The sequence below is a fragment of the Ceratotherium simum genome, chromosome 29 (assembly GCF_057802395.1).
Source record: "Ceratotherium simum simum isolate JZ-2026a chromosome 29, ASM5780239v1, whole genome shotgun sequence".
Lineage (NCBI taxonomy): Eukaryota > Metazoa > Chordata > Mammalia > Perissodactyla > Rhinocerotidae > Ceratotherium > Ceratotherium simum.
In genome coordinates this window covers 7698847-7720745 of record NC_141928.1, presented here as the reverse complement: position 1 = coordinate 7720745, position 21899 = coordinate 7698847, and the positions used below count along the sequence as shown (strand labels likewise).

The 21899-nt window shown below is 56.4% G+C and overlaps 1 protein-coding gene across 3 annotated transcripts in view; it reads left to right on the top strand.

Annotated features, from left to right (window-relative positions):
* The window catches only part of PTPA (protein phosphatase 2 phosphatase activator), a 33037-nt gene extending 11726 nt beyond the window's left edge, over positions 1-21311 (top strand). For all 3 annotated transcript variants that reach the window (XM_087418944.1, XM_087418943.1, XM_004423558.3), the window contains 7 exons: positions 4749-4874; positions 6844-6961; positions 8692-8791; positions 9686-9810; positions 10829-10929; positions 15650-15757; positions 19768-21311. In XM_087418944.1, coding sequence (XP_087275070.1) covers positions 4749-4874; positions 6844-6961; positions 8692-8791; positions 9686-9810; positions 10829-10929; positions 15650-15757; positions 19768-19845 — 756 coding nt within the window. In that variant the 3' untranslated portion in view covers positions 19846-21311. The remainder of the gene's footprint in view (positions 1-4748; positions 4875-6843; positions 6962-8691; positions 8792-9685; positions 9811-10828; positions 10930-15649; positions 15758-19767) is intronic.
* Positions 21312-21899: the final 588 nt, after the last annotated feature.

Sequence of the window (21899 nt, the reverse complement as noted above, 5' to 3'; positions counted from 1 at the left end):
TTGTTCTTCGCCTTCCTAGGGGTTTCAGCCCACTGTTCCCTCCCCTCCAACCCCTTTGCCCCAGTGAGCCAAACAATAGAGGCAGCCCCCTGCCTTCAAAAGGCCCTCTCCAGAAAGAGGAGTGGGGAGCCTTTCATTATTCATTGGCCAGCTGAGCCAGCAGCTGGGGCGGCCTCCAGAGCCTTTATCCCCTCGGTGCCTTGCCCAAGACTGACATCTCTGGGGAATCAGGCCTTGCTGGTGCCTCCTGGGGCCAGGATTATTGCACCATCCCCCCTAAGTCCTGATTGCTGCATGGGGTGGAGTTTGCTCTGTCCTTAGCAGCCGTTCCTGGTGACTTGGTTCTTCACAAAGCCAGGCTTTGGCAGCACTTTCTGTCGCGTTTCATCAAGGCCGCTTTATGTCACCCTGGCCGTCTGCTTCAGCCAGATGTAGATGGAGCTTTCTTTCTCTTACAGGTAAGGGGAGGTGAGGGAGGGCAGCCTTCAGGGCCATTGTCGTGTTGCACAACGCCAGGGGGCGCTATGTACATGGACTGCAATGTGATTTGTGCCTCCTGGAGCCATGCTGCGGGGGGCTAACCTGTATGGCATTAGCTCAAGCTTGCCTTTCCCCTCCCCGCAAACACACACCCAGCTCTCGGAGGCTTCTCTGCAGAGTCTCTGCAGTGGCAGACCTGACCCAGCTTGGCCCTCCTGGTCACAACTTTTGCTGTGCACACCGCCCTGCTGGTTCCCGCCAATGTCAGGGGCTCCTGGAGGGGTCTCCTTATACCTTTTGTGCCAGTAGACACAGGCATGATCCACTGCTTGGCAGGGTCCCTCCTCCCAGGGCCACCTGACTCCGATTATCCTCTGTATCTGCACCGTGAGCTCCCCGAGTCCTTCGTTGCCCTTCGTTTTGGCCTGTTTCTGCCAGCTCCATCTGGAAGGAACACTTTTGCAGCTGCCCTCACAGGCCTGGGTTTTGGATAGATAGTCTCCCCTGATTTCCTCACTGAGTGACATTTTGTGTACTCGTGCACAAATTGGCCTGTGACACTGATTCCACTCCTTAGTCCCTGCCTTCTGTGGGAAAGGTGTGGATGAGAGATGAGAGCCACCTCTCAGACACTGCCGGCCCTACAAAACGATACCCACGTTCATTCCTCTGGCCTAGCATCTCCACAGAGGGCGAGTTGCCAGATTGTTTAGCACAGTGTTGTTTGTGGGGGTGAAACAACTCAGACACTTAACACTGAGGGATTTGGTAAATAAATTGCAGTACATTGGTACAGGGAAATATTATTCACTTATTAGAGGCTATCGTAAAATTATGTTTACATGTTAATGTGGAACGAGGTTCATGAGGCAACTGCAAAGGAGCGTGTGCCCTGTGATCCGTGTTTTCGAGTCTTTATGTGTATAAATATACACCATTACCCTGTGCCAGGCACTGTGCTAGGCATTCTTTTTTTTTTCCCCCAGAAGAAAACATCAAATGTTTTATAATCTTGGAGTAGAGAAGGTATTTCTGAGCATGTCACAAAATGGAGAAGCCATAAATGAAAAAAGTAATAGTGATGAATAGTGATTTTAAATACCTGGCAAAAATAAATAAATACAAATAAACAAACAAACAAACAAAACACAATCCAAGTCAAAGACAAAGAAGGACAGATTGGAAAAAACACTTTTAACAGACAATGGGCTAATTTCCTTAATATGTAAAGTGCATCTAGAAAACAATAACACCAACAACCCAATAGAAAAACAGGCAAAGAATATGAAATACGAATGGCTTTTTTGTCTGTGTGTGTGTGAGGAAGATTAGCCCTGAGCTAACATCCATGCCCATCTTCCCCTATTTTATATGGGATGCCGCCACAGCATGGCTTCACAAGTGGTGTGTCGGTGCGCGCCCGGGATCCGAACCTGCGAATCCCGGGCTGCCAAAGCAGAGCATGGGCACTTAACCACTGCGCCACTGGGCTGGCCCCACGAATGGCTTTTAAATACATATGTGTTTATAAAAAACATAGATTTTTTTCCAGTTTCAAAATGATTATGTTAGTGGTAGAGATGATCACTATGAACATAAATCAGATGAAAGCATTGCGATGTTTGATTATACTTCTAGGAAACACAAATAAAGCTAAAATGAAGTATGATTTTATGCCTGCCAGATCTGCAAGATCAAGCATTGATTGGCAGTGAGGGGCAGCAGCTCCCTCCTTTGCTGGAGGAGGGGTTGCTTGGTACGATCTGTTTAGAGATCACTTACCGTTTAGAGATCCAGGGAAAGCCCTCTGCACTAGGGATTTAGCCTACAGAAATATTCCTCCTTGGGTACAAAGACACGTGTACAAGGATAGTCAATCCAGCACTGCTTGTTACAAAAGACTGGAAAGAACCCAAATTTCTACCAATGGGAAACATAAATAAATTATAGTACTAATAAAATACAGTGCAGCCATTCAAACGGTTGGGTCCAATCTATATTTGGGAACGTGGAGAACACTCTCCAAGCTATGCTGAATGAAAGGATCACATATAAATACATTAGATGTACGTGCACAGAGTTTCTTTGTGACATGTGAGAAACTGGTTTATCTCTGCCCCAGGGGAGGGGAACCAGGCCTCAGAGGTCGCGGGTGGGAAGGACACAGAGTTTTCACCCAACACCCTTTCATATTCTGAACTTTTTACTCTGTATCTGAAAACATTTTTGTTCAATTGTAAGCAGTAGCTTTGAACTTGCTGTGTTGCGGAGCCCCGGCTCTCAGGGAACTCACATTCTGATGGGATGAAAAGACGGCATGCTCTGTGACAAGCGCAGGGCCAGGGGTCAGTGGGAACTCAGAGCAGAGGGCTCAGGAGGGGGGTGCTTCAGGGAAGAAACACCGTATCAAGAGACTGAGAAGAATTCAGACATGTTAAGGAACATTAGCCATACTGGGGGCATCAGTACAAGACCAGGATGTAACGAGGGCACATCAGTCACGAAGACCAGCCTGTGCAAAGGCCCTGTGGTGAGAAGGGCAGATGAGAGGTAGGACAGATGTTCTCTGCTCCAGTGAGTACACACTGTAGGGGGAAGAGGGAGAATCTCCCTCTGCCCTTTCCCTTAAGGTTCTTCTGGCTGGCCAAATAATCAACAAGACAGGTTAGCAGGAGAAAATAATACCAAGTTTAATAACATGTATACATGGGAGAAGCTCAGAAATGAGCAACTCGTCCCTCTGTCTAAGCTGCTTGCTTAAGTATTGCAGCTAAAGGCGAAGGAGCGTGTTGGGGGTGGGTAGTGGCCTGGGACTTCAGAGGGCAGGAGGACAATTCTTTTCAGGGTCATCTATTGATAATTTGGTCAGGGAGAGATAGAGTTTTTTTGATAAAAGGGGCTTGGTGCCCCTCCCATTGCAACATCTATTTTACATTATCTTTATAGCCATCATGATAGAAGATCTGTTCCAGGAATGAGCCACCATGCCAGATTCTCTAGGCAGTTAGTGGGGGAGGTCAAATATCCTTATTGTCTTCAGCTCGAAATAATCCGCATACCAGAGTGGTGCTTCCTGGGGCAGCTTGCCCTGAGCACCATCAACACTCACGTTCAGTTTTGCTTCTAAACGTCCTGCATTTTCAAAAATGTCCACAGGCTCCCAGCAAGTGGGGCCCTTGGGACTTGGGAGGGACAAAGACACCAGCAGCTTCACCGCCCACTCCCAGGCCAGGGCACTTCCCTCTGTTAGAGATGGGTGGGCCAGGTCTTCATGGGCCCAAGAGCTGGGTCAGCCCAGAGGGGCCTGCCTAGTGGATGGTGGCGGGAGGGATCAATAGGAGGGCCCCAGGTGGGTCACCTCCCGTCTGACACAGTGACAGCAGTAGCACAGTCATGCGGTCCACTCTTTTATGTGCTTGGCGGCCATCCTAAGCTCTTTGGGCACCCGAGTCCCAATTCCCAATTGCAAACAACAAAAAGCTCTGTGTTCCAAAGTGTCCGGCAGCCAAGCCTGGCCGGACTGACGCAGAGCAACCCACCACCACCCTGTCCTGCCTGGTGTCAACAAAGACCACCCCTGCAGTGGGGGCATGGACACGCTGCCTCCTGGGCCTTCTTCATGAGGGTTATTCGCTTCTCGTGCCAGTTTGGGGAGTTCTTGTCCTCATGCCCGTTTGAGATGAAGAAACAGGCTCTGAGAGTTCAAGTCACTTGCTCAGGGTCTCGCAGCAGCTAAATGGTGTTTTAGCTGGGGCTTGAATCTGGGTCCAGCTGCCTTCAAAATTCTCACCGTGATAAGCAATAGAAAACACTAGAAAAAGACGAAATAGAAGACTATGTGAAAATGTTAGTAGTGTTTGTTTCTGGGGTAGGATTTCTGGCCATTTTCGTTTTCTCCTTTGTGCATCTCCGTTTTCTGTGATGAGTAGGGGTTGTGTGCTGAAGAGAAGACCCCAGGAAAGTCTATTCAAGAAGGTCATGGCTGCAGTTCACGCCTGTCCAGCAGCTCCTGGGTAGGCTGGCTGGAGAGCCAGCGGCCAGGCCTGTCCCTTCAGCCTAGTGCATGTCCCTTTCAGTAAGGCTCGCTCTGTTCCCCCGGCCCCTCCTTCATATTCAGAGTGTTTGGGAAGAAAGGGGGACAGCAAGGAGAATGCCGGCTAGTGCCACGCCTTGAGATCACTGGCCGGCAGCTGTTGGGACTTCCTCTTCGGCTTTAGCTTGGGGCCGCTAGTCATTGTGGCCGGGCCCCTTCTGTTTTGCCTCCACAGGCCATTGAGAAACTGGTCGCTCTTCTCAACACATTGGACAGGTGGATTGATGAGACTCCTCCGGTGGACCAGCCCTCTCGATTTGGGAACAAGGCCTATAGGACCTGGTATGCCAAACTCGACCAGGTGAGGCTGCCCCAGGACAGGCTTGGGGGCGGGGATGGGGGGAAAGCTTGCAGACATTTCAAAATCCCTGGGGAGTTTGTTAAAATGGCAGTGCCATTTACCAAAAGTACAAATGCATTTACCCTCTGCCCCAGCCGTCTTCTGGGAATCAGCACTGTGCATGCACAGTCCTCTGCTCAGGGCTGTTTATTAGGTCACTGTTTGTATTAGCAACAGATTGAAATGTCCCAAGTGTCTGTTCCCAGGGGATCAGTTAAATAAACTGATAGGGGATCGGTTAAATAAAATCCACCCAGCTGGCCACAGAGCTGCCCATGGCCCCTGGCCACTCTCCCCTCCAGGGTCTGTAAGAAAGAATAAGGGGGCTGACTAGGGAACTCAGGGGAAGGGGCTCTGCGATTTACTGTTGGGTTAAAGAGGAGCCAGGGCATGATGCACACGGCAAGCTGCCTTTTGGTGAGAAAGAAGGAAAAATAAAAAGGTCTGTTTGTATTGCTCAGTTTGCGTAGAGCAACATCGCTAGAAGGATACACAAGATACACAAGTGTGGTTTCTTTTTGACTGCAGGGGAGAGGGGGGTGGATGGGGGGCAGGGGTGGAGTGAGACTTCTCATGCATCCCTTTTATAATGTGTTTACTTTTGAATCATATGAAGGTGATGCCTGTTCAAGCAAACAAAAAATAAAAATACAGGATTGCAACCCCATCCTTAGAAAAGCAGAATCTGTAGGTCTGCGATGGGGCCTGGGAATCCAGCTTTTCACCAGGTCTCCAGGCCATTCTCACGCCAGGTGTCCATAGACTGAACTCAGAGAAACTTGGGTCCTAATTTCTCTGGCCCAGTGTTTTCACGTGGAGCAGAGGGGAGTCCCAAGGACCCAGAAAAATGCTGTTCCTACCTAAGAGTGGCCTGGGGCTGCCTCTGGACTCGAAGATGGCACATAGTCTTGTTTTTTTAAAGATTTTTATTGAGCTATAACTTAAAGCTGACAAATCATAGCTGTACAGTTTGATAGATCTTTTTTTTTTTTAAAGATTTTTTTTATTTATGTATTTCCCCCCAAAGCCCCAGTAGATAGTTGTATGTCATAGCTGCATATCCTTCTAGTTGCTGTACGTGGGACGCGGCCTCAGCATGGCCGGAGAAGCGGTGTGTGCCCGGGATCCGAACCCGAGCCGCCAGCAGCGGAGCGCGCACGCTTAACCGCCAAGCCACGGGGCCGGCCCCTTGATAGATCTTAACATATGTTTTTACCATTGCACCCACCACCCATATTCAACTATAGAACATTCCAGCACTCCAGCAGGGCCCTCCTGCCCCCTGTTAGTTGATATCCCCCAAACCTTTCTGATTTCTGTCCTGTAGATCGATTTCGCCTGTTTTTGAACTTCATATAAATGTCTGGCTTCTTCTGCTCGATGTTGTCTGTGTGATCCGTCCACCTTGTTGTGTGTAGCAGTGGGTCTTGTTCATTGTGGTGTAGTATTCCGTTGTAGAATGTATTACAATTTATCCATTCTACTGTTGATGGACATTTCAGTTGTGGGTTGTTTCCACGTTTTGGCTACTATAAATAATGCTGCTATGAACATCCTTGCGTACGTCTTTTGATGAATATATGGCACAAACTCCCTTACTGGGAGTGTGAAGAAAGATGACGTCTCTGGAGGTGTCAGTGAGTTACCAGATAGAAGAGTTGAATGGCTTCTTTTCAGATCCCTCCTGTCTTGCCCCCAGAACCTTATCCTCTGGAGAAAGTATCAGCAGACGAAAAGCCACCCCAGGGGAGTCCCTCTGTTGTGTACAAATAAATGCTCTCCCTCCTCTTCCTTCTGTGACCAGTCAGGGCGGGGAGCCAGGCCCGCCTCGCGTGGCATCCTGGGCCCCAGCCAGATCCTGCCCCTGGGTGCTTGCCCATCGGGTGCTGCCTAATCTGCTGCCACCACTTTGTGTCTCTTGTGTTATCAGGAAGCAGAAAACTTGGTGGCCACAGTGGTCCCCACCCATCTGGCAGCTGCTGTGCCCGAGGTGGCTGTTTACCTAAAGGAGGCAGTGGGGAACTCCACGCGCATCGATTACGGCACAGGTACCTGCCTCGCTGGGATCTTGTCTGGGGTTGCGGCGCTGCTCCTGCGGCTCTGGCATGGTCCACCAGGGGGCGCTGATGCCGTATGCATGGTGCCTGTATGCACAGAGCCGATTTCTGTTCTCTGTAAAGATGGTCTCTCTGTGAGCTCATCATCACCCAAATAATAATTTGCTGAGCACTTACTATATCTCAAGGCAACCGCTTACAGAAGCCTTGAGAAATGGAAGAGCTTGGGAGCCTCTGGCAGTATTGTGGTGCACCCTCTCCCTGTGCCCCTTGCTCTTAGCCATGTTCTCTGTGCTCTTGAGCTCTCGGGGAGAGGAAGAGGACTGGACAGGCACCGTGGACCCCTGCTGTGGGAGGCCTGCCTTTCTTTTCCTTTCCACCCACAGCGAATGCAAGAGCTGCTGCTCTCTCAGGCCCTCCCCTTACCTGGGGCTCCGGATCCTCCAGGTTGGGGAGAAGTTTTGTCATCTGCCCCGCTGTTGCTGGGGAACAGGTGTATCAAGGGTTTTGAGACTTTAAGGGGTGGGGCTTTGACTAAGACCAGCAGGGGAGGACCTGGAGGGCGAGTGGCCAGGTGAGCGGGGCTGGGTTCCCTTCACTCTCAGGTGCGGGAGTGAAGGTCTGCCCTGAGCAATGGCAGCTTGGACTCTGGCTGGTCATGATCGGAAACTGTGCAGGTGAAAGTATCGGCTCACAAGCTTTCCCTCCTTGGAGGGACCTTTGTTCTGCAGAAATAGGACAGGAAGTCACTGAAATATTCTTTCCCCACCTCCCTCAAAAGATATTTTTTATGATGTTATGAACCATGGGATTGAGTCCAAAGTGCAGTCTGTGGTTTCTGTAGTGCTGGCCATTCCTGTTTGACATGACTGGGAAAGGAAGGGAGTGCCTTCTGACCCTGTAATGTGGCCATGCTCACAATGGAACCTGCTTAGAAGCCTTCACTGGCTCCCCACCGCCTAGGGATAAAGTCTGAGCTTTTTACTCTGGCCATGAAGGCCTGTCTGGTCTCCAGCCTTATCTTGTTACACCTTCTCCCCTGCTCTCTCTGCTTTACTCATGGCCGCCTTAGGGTTTTTCAAATAGATCAAATTTTTTTTTTTGGTCTCAGGACTTTTGCACATACTGTTTCTGTTGGCTAAAATACTCTTCTTGCTTCCCTCACCCCCTGTGCCTTGCCAACTCTTATTCATCTTTCAGATTTCAGATTAAATATTACCTCCTTAGAGAAACCTTCTTGAACCCTTATGTCAGGGTCCCCCTGTGATTCTCCAGTTATCACCCTATCCTTCTGTAGAGCTAGAATCCTAGAAGTGATTGTATATTAAATGTCTGTCACCCTGGTAGATCACAAACTGTCGAACAAGGGCAGGGACTTTTTTGCCACTGTCTCCCTGCTGCCTGACGTGGACAGTGACTGTGCCCACTATAGTAGGTGCTCAATAGGTGGGTGCACTTGATGGCTGAGTTCAGCCTACAAAGTACAAGGTGAATGCCTATTTAAGAAGTCAACAGCCTGGGCCCTTTAGGAGTAGAGTTACAGGACTGGCAGTTCTTAAGAGGGCCTGGGTCTTTCTGGATAAGGAAGAGGCCCCATGATCTCCGTGTTGACCTGTCTCCATAGAGGGCCAGTCATCAGTGACTCGGACTCTCGTGGGACCCAGAACAGTCCCACTCCTTTTTCTGGAAGACTGTCAACCTCAGCTGTTTTTCCTCCCCAGGACATGAAGCCGCCTTTGCTGCTTTCCTCTGCTGTCTCTGCAAGATCGGGGTGCTCCGGGTGGACGACCAGATAGCAATCGTCTTCAAGGTCTTCAGTCGGTGCGTGAGAGGAGGGCAGGGGCAGCGGCCAGTGGAGGCAGAGCGAGGGCTCTCCTCCTCGTTGCTGTCCGGCCGGAACAGGGTGCCGGAGGGTCCTCTTGTCCTGTCCTAATTGAGCTCTGGCCGTGGGCGGGGTGTCCAAGACCCTCCTTCCGCAGGTTCAGAGTCAAGTACAGACAGGTGAAGGAGATGTCACGTGATCACGGCGAGTGCTTCCGTGGCTTGGCCCTGTTGCTGTTCTGTGGCCACGTGGAGATGCACTCTAAGCGCTTTACGTGCAACTCGTTTAGTTCCCACAACAACCCTGAAGAGAAGCAGCAGCTGTCGTTTGGGCACAGAGAAATCAGGTCTCTTCCCTGAGGTCACACAGCCAGCTGAACCCAGGCTGTCCGCTTCTGACCTGCTGCCCTCAGCACCCAGACCACCTGCCCGGCAGCACAGCTGTTTCAGTCGCCAGAGTGACAGTGCCAGTCCTGGGCCCCGCTCTGGCGGTGCCGGCGCTGGAGCTCCTGGGGGCGTCTGACGCACATTTGATGACACGGAAGGTTGGCGCTGTGAGGACCTGGGAGAAGATCTGCTTCTCGCCAAAGTTAGAGAAGCTGAGGCTCCTGCCAGGGTCTTCCGTGGTCAGGACTTGATGGCACTACAGCCCCCGTCCCGGTCGGTGTTGGCTCTTTCTGGGGCCGGGAGGAGGCTGAGTGTGGGGAAAGACCTAGAGCTGCAGTATTTGCAAGGACAGCTGATGCGTACCTTAGGAGTGTAGGCTTTAATGAAGTAGAGGCCGCTTCCACTCTGAGGGGTTATTTCTGGCCTCCCCGTGCTCCCGGTGACAGAAGGGTTGAGAGTGTCTTTACTTTTTGCTTCCTCCCCTCCCTTCCCCCCGCTCCTGTGCAGGTACCTGGAGGTTATGCGGAAACTCCAGAAAACATACAGGATGGAGCCCGCCGGCAGCCAGGGAGTGTGGGGCCTGGACGACTTCCAGTTCCTGCCCTTTATCTGGGGCAGTTCGCAGCTGATAGGTACTGAAGGGGGGCGCGTACCCTCTGCCCACCAGGGTGTGTTCTGTACCCCCCCAGCCCTTCTCTCTTCCCTCCTTCCTTCTCCTCCTGCCCAGGGCAGACAGTGACAGCTTGTAAAGCAGCTATTAGACCAACTCTTGACGGAGGCTGCTTGCTGTCAACCTGCTGCTGCGAGCCCGTGTGGCAGGCTAGGGGAGGCGGCGGCAGAGCGCCTCCGAGATAATGGAAAGTGACACGGGCGGGAGCAGGGGCGCTCGCCTGGCGCATAATGGACAGGTGTGAAATGCGCCCCGGCTCCTGGCAGCAGCTGCGGGGTTTTATGTTGAAAACGAGGGCCTCTTTTGCCTCGGTCACCAGCGTTATCCACTGTTATTATTGAGCTGTGTACAAGGGGCCCATCAGGGAGCTGCCGCCAAGGGCTGGGCGGTGGGCCGCTTGCCATGGGCCCGCTCGGGTGGTTCCCCCACTTTCCACGGACAAGCCGAAGTGCGTGAGGGATCTACCGGTGGGCAAGGGCAGGTGGTAACTTCTGTTTTGGCGTGGGATTAACTGCCTTCACAACAATACTGATAAGTGACCACTTGTTGAGCCTTGCTCTGTGCCAGGCACTCTCTGAGGGCTTCAGGTGGGTTGTCTCCTGAATCTTCTCAGTGGCCCTGGGAAGGGTCTTGCCAGTGTGAGACCAGCCACCACTGACCGACACGTAATGTGCGGGCATCATGGCGGCTTTATGGTGGCCGTGATCGTCAGGTGCTGCTCCGCAGCCTATGAGGGAGGTGCTGGTCTTAGCCCCACTGCACAGATGAGGAAACTGAGTCACATGGCGGAAAGAAGCAGAGCCAGAGCTTCTTACACTAGAATACACACGCACAAGGCCATTTGTTGTTCCCGCGAGGTCAAGTGTTGAGGGCACGTGGGCAGGGCTGTGGCCCTGGGGTGGGTGTGGACCGCGCTGGGCCGAGGTGCTGTGGTGGTGTGAGCGCCTGGTTTTGAACCTGGGGCTCTTTGCTGTTCCCAGATCACCCATTTCTGGAGCCCAGGCACTTTGTCGATGAGAAGGCTGTGAATGAGAACCACAAGGACTACATGTTCCTGGAGTGTATCCTGTTTATCACTGAGGTGAGGGGTGGTGAGGGCAAAGCCCGCGGCAGCTTCGGCTGAAATGCGCTGAGGCTTCTGGCTTTGGACAGAGGGGCCAGAGTGCTGCCTGAAGATGACAGCCTGGCCACAGAAGGCGGGTTGCTGAAAAGGAAGCCTCTCTGAGAGGTTAAACCAGCTTCTGACCATCCAGCATCGCCTCCCTGAATCAGTGGTCTGGGGTTTCTGCTTGAGCTGAGGGACGAAGACTCAGTCACTAGCTGGACTTGGTTAGTGATACAGCAGGTCTGGGGGGAGGGTGGGTGTTGTTGGGTGTGCGTGGGTATCAGCATCTTGTGGGGAGGCCCACAGGTCTGTGGAGCTACGTGCGTGTGAATGTGTAGGATGAACCCACCGCAGGAGATGGCGAGACTGGGTGGGGCAGGACAGGTTTCTGCTGAGGGGGCACATCTCTGTCAGTGCCGGAGGGTGAAAACGAGCAGGCCTGGACCCTCAGCCCACCCAGTGGGGGTTGTTTACCTGGGCACTGTTGTCCTGCTAAGGCAGGGTCTCCCACAGTGCGGCCCTGGACCACTTCCTCAAGATCGCTGGGGGAGCTTGTTAAAATGCAGGTTCTTGGGCCCCACCCTAGCTTTCTGAGTCAGGATCCTGGGAGACGAGAGCCAGGAACTGTATTTAAACACACTTGCCAGATGACTGCACATGGCAGTTGGGGACCCCCCGTTCTCAGGGCCTCTCTTTCGGGAGGTGCCGGGACCTTTCGTCCTCCCTGCCCGGTACCACCCCCCAAACTTCTGAAGGGCACCCTGGCTCTGCTGTCTGTGGAAGGTCCTTCCCCCATTCTCTTTCCTGATGCCTGCATGCGTGCCTGCTGGCCCCAGGGACAGCCCTGGCACACCCATGGACCCCCACCCGTGGGGCTGCTCTCCGGGCTGCCCATTCTGAGCCTCTGGAGAGGGGAAGGAGCCTGGTTAAGCAGCCGTAGCTTCAGGCTCCTGGTCAGCATTCGGCTCAGGCCTCCACCAAACTCCAGAGGCCGGAGGGGAGTGACACGTTTCTCTAAGTCAGCACATGGAGCCGGGCTGATGGCTGGGCGGCCACCACTTCATTCTGAGATCTGCTGCCTTCAGCAGTGTAGCCAGCCCAAGGTCGGAAGGACTCCGGGCGGCCTGGCTCACTGCCCTGAGAGCCAGTCACGTGCCGCTCTCTCCAGACTGGAATGTGGGGGTCTGCGGAGCCCCGGGAGACCCCAGGAGGAGCTGGAGGAGCAGGGTGGGGAGAAGGGGTGCACGTTCCAGGCGGAGCTGTGGCTTCCCTCAGTTGGGGGTAAAAGGCTGCACTCTGTGGCTCCCCCTGGTGGCTGGCCAAGCCCCTGGGTGCCTGTCAGTGACTGACAAGGAGGAAGGCGAGGCTGGGCCTCAGGGAACGTGGGAATTGACTCCAGGTTAAAACTTTGTGTTTTTGTCTGTTTGGTGTTGAATGCTGGTATAAAAACCTAAAAGCTTCCCCAAAGTTTGGGGCCCAGTTCCTCTGCTGGAGGAAATCCTACAGTGGCCACTAGGTGGCCCTAAAGGCACATTGAACTCGGAGAAGGTTTTTGTGACATTTGCTTGGGGAGAGGCATGAATGGGAGGAGGGGTCAGGCCCTAGAGTTCTTGGTGGCTCTGCACCCTCCCTGCGAGGCCTGGTTTGCACTTAGGGTCTAGGTGCTCGGGCTTGGTGGTACACCATTGGATGCTAGCGGCGTGCCCCAGAGTGGAGGTGACTGCAGTGAGGCCCCCCTCCCCCGCTGGCCTGGTTGCCCATTGCAGCTCACGTTGTGCTAGTTCTCAGAGCTCCGTCTGTGTTCCCCCCACCCCACCCCTATCCACCTCAGACCAGTGTTTTGCAGCCCCTCGTCGGTGAGTGACCTGGTGTGGCTCACGCTGATAAACGGAGGCCGAGGGCCTGACACTGGGGCCCAGGGACCTGAGGCCTGCATGCAGTTCTGTATGCTAAGGTCGGCAAGGGGGCGGTGTTGCCTCTGCAGACCTGGAGATCACTAGTGCTGGTGCAACTAGGGGATTAAACAAAGCAAGAAGAAGTTGGAAATGGAACCCAGCTTCTCCTCCTGGTCTCATGCCGGGGACCTGTCCTGGTAGTCCTGGGCATCCGGGTGAGGGACCCCACCTTGTAAGGCTTCTGCCGCCTCAGGAAATGCAACCCTGGCGCCTTTAAGAGCCCCGGGCAGGCAGGAAAAGAATTTCAGTTTCAATCTGGCTTCTAAATTTGGAGTTTTGGGAAGGGAGGGATCAGATTTCAGCTGGAAGGGAAGGAGCTGACAGGAAGGAGCTGTGCAGAGCCTCCCCCACCCCCCCGCCCCATCCCCCTCAGTTACTGACAGAGGAACCATTTACAAAAGGCCGATTCTCTTGGGAGTGGAGAGGCAGGAACGCAGCGTCTGTGAGTAATTTCCTGCTCAATATGGCTGCTCTGACTCACACGATTCCCCTGGGGTCACTGCGGGACTGCAGCTTGCTTGCTCCTTCTCGCTCTTTCTCTTCTCCCTTTGTGGCTAGAATGAGCTAATTTTTTTTTGTCTTTTCGCCCCCCGATTCCTTTTTTCCCCGTCTGTTTTCCTTTTCCAGAGTCGCAAAGTCTCCTTCTGAAGGACTTGGAGACCTTGAGACACTAAAGGACTGGGGGCTGGGGGTGGGCAGCCGCTCCAGAGAAATAGCACCTCTGGCCTTTCCATGGGGGGGGCAGGGCCACTAGGGCTCCGGAGCTCGGGCCTCCCCCTGGCTCTGCCAGTAGGCCAGAGAGGCCTTTTGGGGCCCTCCTCCCGCACCCCGAGTGGGTGAGGTTGGCCTTCTGGTTTCCCTGCATCCATCCTCTGGCCTCAGCCTCGGAGCCCTTCCCTGGAGCTGCTGCTGTGGGACGAAGCCAGCGGAGTGCTTCCTGGGCGGTGTGTCACAGGGCCCTGTCCAGAGTGAAACTGGTTACGCAGCTCCCAGGATTGCTGAGCTTCTCAGGGCCTGGAAGTGTGCAAGAGAAGGCTGGAGCCTCTCGCCGGCTGCCAGGGGCAGAGATCCTGGGGAAGGGGCGGGGCGAGGGGAGGGTGGAGCCTGACGGAGTGGGACAGTTGGAACAAAGCTCGGGGAGGGCAGGCCCCTGTAGGCCTGGGGCGCCTGGCTGCCCTCCTGGAGGGGGAGCCCTAGATAGAGAGGAGGGCAGGATTCTGGGTGAAGGGCCTGGCCCAGGAGAAACGCTGCGGGGACCAGGGTGGGTTTGTCTCTGTCTGGTGCCTTGGGCTGTGGCCTCTGCTGGAGGAAGGTGCTTGATGTCCTTGCTACTGAACCTGGGGGTTGAGACAGGTTTTTTGGGGATTTGGGCTGGGGGAGGCTGGTGACGGGGGTAAAATGGCAGCTTTTTTGACTTAAATCTTACAGTTTTGAAGAGTTGCCCTTACTGGAGAAGTGAGAGGCCCGTGGGAGTGGGTCACCAGATAGAGACCACAGCCAAAGGAGTGGGGGGTGGTTTATGTGCTCCTGGGCCTTTATACTTATGATGCCCAACATGGAGAGAGAGCTTGGGCCCATCCTTTCTCCCTGGACCAGCTCTCCCCCAGCCCCACCTCCACACACAGCCTCTTCTGGAACCTTCCACCCACTCCGGGTCCAAGTCTCTGCTTCCTTGCCAGCTCAGCCTCTTTGCTCTTCAGACTCTTTCTTCTGAAGCCTGGGCCTCAGGGTGCTGAACCCTGTTCCCCCAGCATCAGTGCTGCTTATCAGCTGGCAAGGGGATGTGTCGAGGGGGATTGTGAACTGCTTGTTAATAAATGCAGTGTGCTGCCGCGTGCTGTCTGAGGGAACACTCAGGCACACGAGCTTCCCTGTCTCCTGCTGTGGTTTCTGATGTCGTGGGAACTCCACTGGGCTCGCTGCAGAGTTTCTCTCTTCCTTCTTGGAGGGTCAGACCAGGAGTGGAGCTGTCTTGGCTCCTGCCTGTCCCTTGTCTCCTGGTTGCCATCCCCCGCCCCCACTTCCCCGCCAGGTCAGCCTGGCTTTCTAAACAGCCCTTCCTCCCTAGTCTGCTGCAGGTGCCCCCCCGGCCCACCTCTGCCCCCTCTTGTCCTCCCTCCCTCTGCCTGCAGTGCAGAGGGCAGCCAGATGCCTGGCTTTGGTCTTACCCACCTTGACCGTCCCCCAAACCTTGGCCTCCCTCTGCTCTTCCAGCTCAGCCTGTGGCAGATGCAGACCAGGCACCCTGCTGCAGAACCCACCGTGTGTGGGGCTGCGGGGTCGGGGTCCAGGCTGCTGCTGCTGCTGCTTACCTGCGTGGGAGAGGGTCCCCGTGCTGGCGGGCACTCTGTTTCTCTGGGGAGTGATAGGAGCCGCGCCAGGAGCTTGAGTGGAGATTTTATTTTTCTGAGGCTGCTGGATTTCATGGGCGGTGGGAATCAGGCCCCCTTTTTTTGGCTGTGGAAGAAAGAGGGTGACTGTGGGGGTTATGTTTTCCCAGTGGGTCTTGCAGGCCAAGAGGGTCCCTGTCTCTGGCACTTATGTGTGCCTGTGTGTGCGTGTGTACGCACCCCACGGGCAGATGTTGTGGCCTGGTCCCCATGTGTGCGTGCATGTGTGTGTGTATATGGGTGTGTGCATCTGTACGTGCGTGTGTGTATGCACACACAACCTTGCTGCAGGGGAGCAGGGGCTGGGCTCCCAGGCGGCCCACTCTCCAGCTTGTGGACTCTCTTTTCCAGATGAAGACGGGCCCCTTTGCGGAGCACTCCAACCAGCTGTGGAACATCAGTGCGGTCCCCTCCTGGTCCAAAGTGAACCAGGGCCTCATCCGCATGTACAAGGCTGAGGTGAGTGGGGCCTGCGACACTCTGGGTCCAGGGGCTGCTCCCCCACCCCCACTCCACTGTTTTGCTCTGACTCTTGGGCCAGCCCCTCTGCCACTTGAGGCCTCAGTCTCTGTCTGTGGGATGGGCTGTCAGAAAAGCCCTGGACTGAGGCCCAGCTCTGCGCTGTGACTGAGCAAGGCCCTGCTGCTGGGGGTGGCGGGTGGGGGGCCGTCTCTGTTCCCACCTGGTCCCTCGTGGCTCTGTCTCCTGTGGGGACATGAAAACGAAGACGTGCTCGGGAAAGGGTTTTATCCTTTGGAGGCACCATCCAGAGTGGTGCTCCTCAGCCTTCAGTGTGTCCGATGGCCGGGCAGGTGGGAGGTCTGGGGGAGGCCGGCCAGGAACTCTCAAATCAGAAAGGCCGGGAGAGGTCGGGCCTCCCAGAGCTCCCCCTGCTGGGTGGCGGCTGCCCGGCTCCTGAGGGAGTCTCCTGCCCTCCCTCTTTGTCCTCCTTGGCACCCTTCTCCCAGCCGAGGACGTGGCTTTTTCTCTTGCAAGTAGGGAGGAGACATTTTCTTTCCATCCTGTCCCTTCCGCCAGCTCCTTCCACATCTTGGGCAAACCAGTCCTGGAACTGCTTAACCTTGGCCCGGGAAGGGCCTGGGTGTGAAGTCCGTCACCTGGAGCAATGGGTCCCCAAAGTCCCTTCTTATCGCCCTGAGGCTGATGGTCTCAGATGTTGTCCGGGGGGTGCTGGTCTCTCGACCCTGGCCATCCCTCTCCCGCGGAGGGAGGGCGGTTCCTGCCTGCTTCCTTACACCCAGAGCTTCTTCAGAGCCCATCTGCAGAGGCAGGGGAGCAGCGAGGAAGGGGTGTTAGAGGGTTGGGTGTGGTTTGGTAGTACAGATGCTTCCAGTGGCTGGGCTCCCTCTGCGTGCCCTGAAGGGGTTAACGATGCTGGGCCTGGCCCGCTCTCCCTTCCGCCCCCTCCCCCTCCAGTCCCCTTCCTCTGGACTTCACATCCTGTGTTTAGGCTCCAACCTACATACCTCTCTAATCTGAGAGGAGCGTTTGCTGGGGCTGCGCAGGCTTCTTCCGGGCTGCAGCCGCCGGCCGCCACTTGGGCTCTCCTGCCTGGAGAGCACCGGGTCACTGTCCTCTGAGTGTCCTGTTGTTCCTGAGACCTCCACTCCCACAGTGCCACAGTGGGTGCTGATGGGAAACTCTGTCACATGAGTGCTCCTCATTGCTGGGGGCTGTGTGCAGCGTGAGAGGCCCCCTCCAGCCTCCCCTGACACCCGCACCCCCTGTCTGTCACAGTCAGGGCCCTCTGGTGCCTTTCCTGCTTGGGATCTTACATGCTGTCCTTCCTGCAGCTCTAACTTGAGTGACTAAACTTATCTTGACCTGGGCCCCTCAGGGCAGAACAAGAGACCCTGCCACCTTTCCCTGCCTGCCCCTTCCAGAGGCACAAGAGGTCCAGGCTGACAGGATGGGTGGCGCAGATTAGGATCCGAGATGGTGATAGGACAGCAGGGCCAGAGCGTTCCCGGGGGTAAGCCTTGTCAGTATTTCTGCGGATGTTCAACGTGAGAAGGGCTTCGCCCAAAGACTCCCCGCAGCTCAGGGCCAGACAGGGAGCACGAGTAGATGACCAAGCGCCCTTCCTGAGGACAGGGGAAATTCCAGCTCTGGGTGCACGCAGGCGCAGTGCGAGCTTGCAGCCTTGCCAGGCGCTGTGTGGCGGCCAGACTCCTTTGTAGGACCATGCCGGAACTCACTGACTTTAGTTTAGGAACACCAAGTCTCTGGGATGTTCGGCACTCGTTTGTAAGTCGCTAGCAGGTGACCCTTAGTCTCTGGTCCCCGAGAGTCCATGGGGTCACATGCTTCCTGCCCACAGGGCTGAGGAAAGGACTTGCTTTTTCAGACCAGTTCTCAGTCCATGGGGAGGACCTTCAAGGCCCACCAGTCTAGAAGTCCAGAGGGGGTTAGCAAGGCTGGGAGAGTTGCTGCTGGAGGAGAGTTGTTTCCCTGAGCTGTCACAGAGGCCTGCGCAGGCCTGACATTAGGTGGCCTCAGGGTCTGGGACCGGCTGTGCGCATCTCCACGCTGCCTGTCCTGCCCTCCCTGGACCGAAGAACCGAATGCCTTCAGGCCCTTGTGGGTGGCGGGGCCTGTCTTCCCCAGGCTTCGCTGCGCTGGGACTCCTTCAGAAGGGCCTTGTCAGGGCCCGGAGAGCCCCTGGGAGTCCCCGGGACCTGGACGGGCCTCCGGTGGAAGGTCTGTATGTGGACAGGCTGAGGCTGTTGCTCTGCCCGGTACACCGTTAGCTGGGAGGAGGGCCTGACCAGAGGCCCCCTTCTGCTGTTCTCCTGAGTCTCGGCCTTGCTTTGCCCCAAACAGCCTGTTGCCTTTAGCCCAGCTCCTTGGCGCTCATGTGGCCCTGGGGAAGCTTGTTCCGGTCCCTGAGGGCAGAGTGGAGAGAACTTCTGCCCCTGTCCCCTCCCCCAAGCCTCTTGCCTTTGCAGCCTCTCTGAATAAGAGCTAGAAGCAGGTTGACCTTTGACCCTTTTTGGAATTCCAGGGCCCTGGGGGGGCCCCCCTTTTACAAACTCCCACCACTTCCTCCATGACATAAGCACAATGGCAGCTGCCTTTGCTCTGGCCTGATCTGCCGCTGCTCCTCCTCCCCCCCAGGCGACTGTCCCTGGCTGCCTCCTCCCCACTTTCTCTGCCCCAGGGCCAGGAGCCTGGCTGTGGCCCGGAGCTCTGCTCCCGCTCTGAGCTTGGTTCCCTCTGAGCTTGGTTCCTTCTTCACTGCACAGAAAGATTTCCCTTTTCCTGCTCACCTCCTGGTCCTTGTGGACCATCCCCACCCTGACACAGCTGGCTGTTGAGGTGAGGGAACCCGGGCCAATCATGGCATGCCTTTGTCCCTCTAAGTCAGTTGGCAGTTGAAACCACAGTCACAGAATGGGACTCTCACCCCCTCTGAGGCCATAAGTCTCATTCCACCCCAGCGAGGAGGTGCCCAGCACTTTCTGTTGTTTTTGTGGCCAAAGGTGTGAGGGGCAGATCCTCCCATCCTGGGGCTGCCGCCTGTGAGAGCTAGTTCGTGACCAGGGCCTGTGTGGTCGGCACAGCAAGGCTGGTGCAGGGGGCTGGGAGCTGGGCCCCTCCTCCCCTTCCTGGTCCTAGGTGGTGCTGAAGCAGTGCCCGGGCCAGAGGGCAGAGGGTCAGGCTGCCTGTGGACCAGGCCAGCTAGTGTGGTTTAGGCCCTGCCTATCTCTCCATCTCCCCTCCTCTGCCAGAGCCCTGGGGGCTGGGGCCCCTGCTGGGCTGGGTTCAGGGAGTAGGGCCATCCCCCTGCTCAGCCGTGTCTCCCCCTACCCCCACTGCTCTTGTTCCCTGCCCCCTGCACAGGGCTGCTGGGAATTGCCCTGGGGGTGGGGGGCTGTCAGCTGGTTCTTATTGTCTCGCTCTGAAGTGCCAAGATGCCTTTTTCAGTCCAGAGAACTGAAAATTGGAGAAAACGGACCTTGGACTCTTCTCAGGCTTGTGTCCCAGTGTGCCCACACCTCTTCTCCAGGCCTGGACCTGGGCTCCAGGGTCCCCAATGATCCGGAGGGTTCTTTTCACCTCTGGTGTCCAGCTTCTCCCTCTGGGCCGAGTGATGTCGCTTGGCCTTCTCTCTTCTTGGCTTCTGCTCTGTGAGGTTGGGCTGCCTTCTCTCGCTCTCCTCCGTCACTTTCCCTCTCATTGTGTGGTGGGTCTGATTGTCATGGAGTGGGGGTCTTTGGGTGGGAGGCTGTGGTCGAGAGCAGGTAGGGAGGCTTACTCTTCCCCAAAGGCCTGGGGGCTGCTCTGAGACAGCCACTTCCTGGGCCCTGCATGGACACCTCCTGGAGCTGCGCTGGACGGAGCCTCAGGGCTGTCCGGGGTTCCTTGGAGGCCCGCGAGGCCGAGCAGGCCTCAGCAGGGGTGTAGCACAGCCCTCACCCCTCTGCTCTTCCCCTCCTTCCGCACAGTGCCTGGAGAAGTTCCCCGTCATCCAGCACTTCAAGTTCGGGAGCCTGCTGCCCATCCACCCCGTCACGTCGTGCTAGGAGGGGCTGAGCAGCTGGAGCCATCCAGGCCGCAGTTCCTGTGCCTGCCCCAACCCCAGCCATGGCCCCCTCCCGACCCCTCCCACTGTTCTTTCTGTTTGACGAGAGGCTGTTTCCTGGGGTGGGTGGGGAGCATGGGTGTGAGGGAGGCTGAGCGCATGAGGCTGAAGGACCCAAGTTGGGAGAAGTGACCGAGTGACTTCCCCGATGGTGGGCGGGCAAGAAGACGGGCAGGGACGGGACCCTGGGCCTGCTCCTGGCCTCCCCTCCCTTCTGTCCAGCGCACCCTGAGGCCTGGGCTGCTCCGCGCCTCTGGGGAGGGCCATTCCGCTGTCCTGGTTGCTTTCTTCCCTTCCCACGTCCCCTTGTCTTTCTAGGGGGTGGAGCAGTTGTTCCCCGCAGGGTGGGTGGGTTCCCAAGCCGTGTTTGGTGGGCGCCAGGTGTTCTCAGGGCTGGAGGCTGGGGCTGGCGGCAGCCTGGGGTGGGGTCAGGTAGGGAGAACCGTTGGCTGTTCTGGCCGGGGACCCTCCCAGCTCCTCACGGCTGCCCCCGGGGCCTGCGGGCACCTGTGTCCAACGCCTCGTCCTGGCTTCTCTGTTCTGACTTTCCTGGCGCAGCCACGCCTGTTTCCCTCCCCAGGGGTAGCCTCTGGAAGCTGCCCTTTGGGTGGACCCTGGGCTCCTGGGAGGGCCCCCCAGGGCTTGCTCACCAGCTGACTGGGTGAGACCTGCCTTTCCAGAGCTCTCCCTGGCTGGGAGGGGGCAGAGACTCGGGGAGGGGCTGGGGGCCACTGTGGTTGTGGAGAACCTGGATTCCTCTCAGCAGTCTTACATCCAGCCGCTTCTGCTCCCCCCTCACTGCTGCTTGCTTCTCTGCCTCCCAGCCCCTGTGGGCGGTGGGTGAGCAGGCCACGGAAGGGCCCAGAAAGCAGCAGCCCGTTCCCTTGTCCCCCAGCCTCCCTGAACTCGCCTGTTAGCATTCCGAGGTGAGGGAGTGATGGCCTCCTAAGCCCAGGCTTTGGCTCTGAGGATGGGCAGGGGCTGGGTGGGGCAGGCCCACCCGAGGGGTGAGGGGGTGCTGGCGGCAGTATGCCAGTTCCAGAATATTCTTCTAGGGCTGCTCCCGGGCCTGGCTCTTGCAGACTCTCTCCTGCCCAAGCCCAGGCCTGCCCTTCTCCATTACCCTGTCCCCCTATCTGGATCCACATACCCTTTGGGAACGCGGAGCACCCGAGAAGCACAATTCAGGGAATTGACCCTCGGATTGGGCCAGTGGCTGGGGCAGAGGCTGGGACAGGAGCCACAAGAGTCACAGAAATTGTTTTCTGAGGAGAGGCCAGTGCCTGCCTCCCTCCCCGGGTCCAGACCACCGCCTTCCTGGCTCCTCCATCTCCGTGCCCCCTCGGGCCCCCCCAGCCCCTTGCGCCTTCATTGCTGTTCGGATTAAAGCCTCTGTTTTGCACCTGTCACTTGTGTGAGGTGTTTCTTTTCATGCCACATGCTTGTTCCAGCTCCATGTGACTGTTTGTCCCCCCATCAGGTCCCCTTCACTGGGCCCTGGAGTCCGGGGCTTGAGCGGTATCGGCTGGGGTCTGGGTTGAGCCTTTCGTGGGCGGCGGAAGGCACCTGACTGAACCTGTGATGGTTGCTCGAGCCAGCTTGGGAGCAGAGGCCTGGGTTCAGATCGTGGTGGTCTCCACCCCCAGCTGCAGGGCCTTAGGGAAGTTATTGAACCTCTCTGAGCCTCGGCTTCTTCATCTGTACAATGGGGACCCGTCACAGGGTGACTGCAGGGGTGAATGCAGGGTGTGAGTCCTCAGCCCAGGGCCTGGCGCACAGCAGACCCCTGTGGTCACTGTGGCTGCTCTGGCTGACGGCAGCCCTTCTGGACTCCTGGGTCCTCCCCAGACTGGTGGGATCCTTGGCCTGGGCCTGGCTGTGAAACATGCCCCTGCGGTCCTTAAAGGGGGCGCTGTCTGGTTTCCCTCCACCCGTGTCCCTGTCGTGCTGGAGTAGGGTGTCTCTGGGACTGCTGTGCCCCAGACTGGGACACTT